Raw genomic sequence first — 3,805 nt, 5'->3', positions numbered from 1 at the left:
ATCATAGATACACCTGAGATAGTAAAAAGTTGCTGTGATATTTGATATCATGAGGTATGAATTCGTAAAAAGTTGTTGTGACATTTTATATATTTGGGTATGAATTTGATGAATGCACAAAACAAATTTTTCCACACTTCATGACTATAGGATAAATATCAAAAGACTCCTATTTTAGATTGTGATGTTATAAGAAACTCAGAGTTCCAAGATCTGAGCCATTGAGTACAAATCATGTTTAATCTTCACTCAATGACTCAGATCTTCGAACTTTGAGTTTCTTATAACATCACAAAAGTTGAGTCCAGCATCAAAATCCCCCATATCACTCTTTGATTGAAAAAGAGATTCCTCAAGACATGTGAAATGGAAAGACAACATGAAGAAAGGGGGTCCTGCCAACGTGTACTTGAATAACACTTTCCACACATAAATTAATAAATCTATCATTCTACATTCAGAAAACGAAGGACATAGACACTACGTGGTCCATGCATATTCTAGCATTTATTAACCATCTCACAATTTGCTAACAACAACAATAAATTCTACAATCAGATGATACAACAACACATCTGAAAAATAAAACAATAATAAAAACATTGAAATTAAATCTTCCCTGTCCCTCTCGCTATTTTTCTATCCCCCTCTTCACTGAACAGCCACCAGTGGTAAAAAACTTAATCTTCATGAATTGAAATGTCTAATGCAGGATGGTAACATTTTCCGGAGCATCATCTCGCGGCCCATCAAGAGATCGATACATGTACAATATTTCAATATCGTTGACCGCTTCCACGTCATTGTTGATAACTTCCATAACCATTTGAGGCAATGCTCGTGCAACTTCTTGGCAAGCTTGGCGCGTCAATTTACAGGACGACATCCAAAGGAACCTCATGTTGTAGTAATGATGCAAACCAGATCGCAAAGCTCCATCTCCAAACGGACTGTCCCTGATTTCAAGCTTCTGCAAATTAGGGCACCCTTCAAGTACATACTTAAGGCTGTTGTCCGTGTCTCCGGCAAAGGCAACCGACAATGTCCTGATTAATTTTCCATACCTTCCAATGTATTCAAAACATCGATCAGTCAGCAAGCCAGATACAGCGAGACGTGTGAGCTTCTTGCAATTCATAACAATAGCACCAAAACCCTCGTCCATGGGTTCTTGTGTCACAGCATCGGGACGATACACCCCAATTATACAAAGACGAAACACCACGAGATCTGGACAATTCTTAGACATAGCAATCACAGCTGCATTCGTCATCGTCTGGCAGAAAAACAAAATCGACTCCAATTTTCTACAACCCTGGGAAATGGCTTCAAAACCAACCTCAGAAACAGGACCTTCAGTCTCCTCCCTTGCATCCACAGGAAAAACTCGGAGCTCACGCAAGTCCTTGCAAGTTGCAGCCACTGCTTGAAGGCCTTCATCGCATATTGAATCAAGGACCTGCACGACAAAAGAAACAAGAGTAAACTTCAAAATCACTACTATATTATTTTCCTTCACAATGCAGTCAAATCGGCACATCAAGATTTACAGCACAAACACCTACCCACAATATCTGCAGCTTATGACAGTGACAAATAACAGACTTCAGCTGTTCAGCATTAACATCAGCATAACTAAAATTCAATGATGTCAGGTTCGCGCAAACTGGAAAAATTGCAGGGAGGTAATCCGGCCAAATCTCCCTAAATCCAGACAAACAAACCAACGACCTGCAAGCTGCAAAAGCAGATGCATAATCAGGTTCCTGATCCACATTCTCATTCGCACAGAACGAACCCGTTCCAAGATGTGTGAGCTGAGGCGCGCGAAGCATTAGCCGATGAAGCTGAACCATCGAAACAGATCGGTTCAATCTAAGCTTCTTCAAATTAGGTGATCTAGCCACCAGCCTTTCCAATGCCTCAAAATTCACAGGGCACTCAACACAGTCAAAAGCAAGAGACTCCAAATGAGTTTGTCCCTCAATCGGAAAACATGATACCCAATCCACCTCTTCATCATTCTCAGCGTCAATCACAGATTCCACCAGTTCCAGCACCCTCAGCAATCTGCACCAACAACAACAACAATAAACACACTCATTCAATCCACGCAACAGTTTTACAAATCAAACCCAAATATTCCCATCAAACAAACTAAAAAGTACAACTTTCTTAATTATCAAATATACAACCCTACACTGCCGCAATTGATTTGAACAACAATAAATTATATGACTGAAATTACGTGAATCTAACAAAACTACCGTGACACCTGAATTTGTTGAAGCTCCAAAATGTAACTTTTACCAAAATCACATATTCAGACAAAATCAAAATCAATTCAAGCATGCACTTAGATGTCCCAGCAATCACAAAGCAATTGGAATTAAGACTACATTTGACTTAATTACTCCACTTAGATGATTTGAATGACGGTGAATCTGAAAAAAAAATTACCGCTCAAAGTGTAACTTTTACCAAAATCACATATTCTGACAAACTCACCGTCAAACCAAACATGCATTTAGATGTATAATTACAATTGAGACTACATTTGACTTAATTACTCCACAATATATAAAAAAAATCACAATTTAAATGTTGATATCAAATCTCAAACACTACATTTTTTCAATAAACACTTTCTTATTATGGTGATTATAATTAATTACCTGCACTTAGAAGCAATAGCAGCAAGACCAGGGGTACCAAACCCTTCACAACAAACAAGCAAAAGCTCACGAAAACCGGCGAACGAATCGGCGATAACACCGAGATCATCATCAGTAACATTCATCCGTTTAAGATGAAGCTTCTCAAGCCAAGGATAGCCCTGAGCAAGCTCTCTACCCCAAGGAGCAAAGTGGGCCCCCCAATCAACAGGCATCAGATCGAAATCCGCAAACCTCGGCTTACCCTTAACAGTAACCGATTTGATGCGGCTGAAACGAGCGACGGCGCGTCGTGGGGAGAGTGCGTAGCAGTTTCCGATGAAGAGGTCGGATCGTGTGAGGGCTTCCGCACGGTACCATGAACGACAGACCAATGAGGCGGAGTTTCGGTCTTTGCGAGAAGTGAGAAAGTGTAGAACGTTTTCTAGAACGTTTTCGAGAACTTGGTCTGGAAAAGGTGATGGGTTTTCTGTTGAACCGGGATATGGTTGAGATGAACCGGTTCGGTTTCTGTTTGATGTTGATGATTCAGCGATCTCACCTCTTTGTAGATCTGGTGTTGTTGTTGTTGTTTGTGGACTGTTTTCTCTCATTGTTTTTTTTTCTTTCGATTTGATCGATGTTTGTGTTTGTTTTTGTTGATCTGGGTGAGTGTGGGTTTTAGAAGCAGAAAGATGGAATATTTGATTAGCTTCTGAGGATGTTGAATTGATGGGTTTGGTTCTAAAGAGGGAAATGAGAGAATGGAAATGGGAAGAAGATAGATAGAGAGAGAGAGAGAGAAAGTGTGGAAGATGATGATATCAGATGGAGTGAGTGGAGAGTAGTGAGAGAGTATATGAGTGAAAGAGAGTGTAATAAATGGAAATTTGACTCCTCTTTTTCTTTTTTGGTAAAACAAACTAATTTGACTCTTTTTCAATTACTAGTAAAGTTTACAATAAACTAACCATGCTTCAAAAACACACTAAAAAAATTGATCATTTATTGTTTTAATAGATGTTCTCATCGTGAATAATGGATAATATATGTAATTATTTTGATAAATATTTGATTTTTATTTTAAAGATAAAATATTGTTTTATGGATTTTTAAAAGAATTGTCTTACATTTGATAATTTAAAAGGATT

At 38.6% G+C, this 3,805-nt stretch overlaps 1 protein-coding gene across 1 annotated transcript; it reads right to left on the bottom strand.

The window, feature by feature from the left end:
- Positions 1-393: 393 nt before the first annotated feature.
- Positions 394-3,509, bottom strand: LOC11433686 (transport inhibitor response 1-like protein). Its single transcript, XM_003615184.4, has 3 exons — positions 2,676-3,509; positions 1,566-2,070; positions 394-1,459 (listed from the first exon to the last, which is right to left on the bottom strand). The coding sequence occupies exons 1-3, from the start codon at positions 3,266-3,268 to the stop codon at positions 704-706; spliced, it is 1,854 nt and encodes a 617-aa protein (XP_003615232.1). The 5' UTR covers positions 3,269-3,509; the 3' UTR covers positions 394-703.
- Between the last annotated feature and the right edge of the window lie 296 nt (positions 3,510-3,805).

This window comes from Medicago truncatula, chromosome 5 (assembly GCF_003473485.1).
Source record: "Medicago truncatula cultivar Jemalong A17 chromosome 5, MtrunA17r5.0-ANR, whole genome shotgun sequence".
In the NCBI taxonomy this organism is placed as follows: Eukaryota; Viridiplantae; Streptophyta; class Magnoliopsida; order Fabales; family Fabaceae; genus Medicago; species Medicago truncatula.
This window is presented reverse-complemented; position numbering and strand designations above follow the sequence as displayed.

Bases quoted from the DNA above. Each gene is read 5' to 3' on its own strand.
- LOC11433686 (XM_003615184.4), bottom strand. From the start codon at position 3,268: ATGAGAGAAAACAGTCCACAAACAACAACAACAACACCAGATCTACAA. The intron at 2,071-2,675 runs GTAATTAATTAT...TTGTTGGTGCAG, and splicing joins GCTATTGCTTCTAAGTGCAG to ATTGCTGAGGGTGCTGGAAC. The intron at 1,460-1,565 runs GTAGGTGTTTGT...TTTGTCGTGCAG, and splicing joins ATAAGCTGCAGATATTGTGG to GTCCTTGATTCAATATGCGA.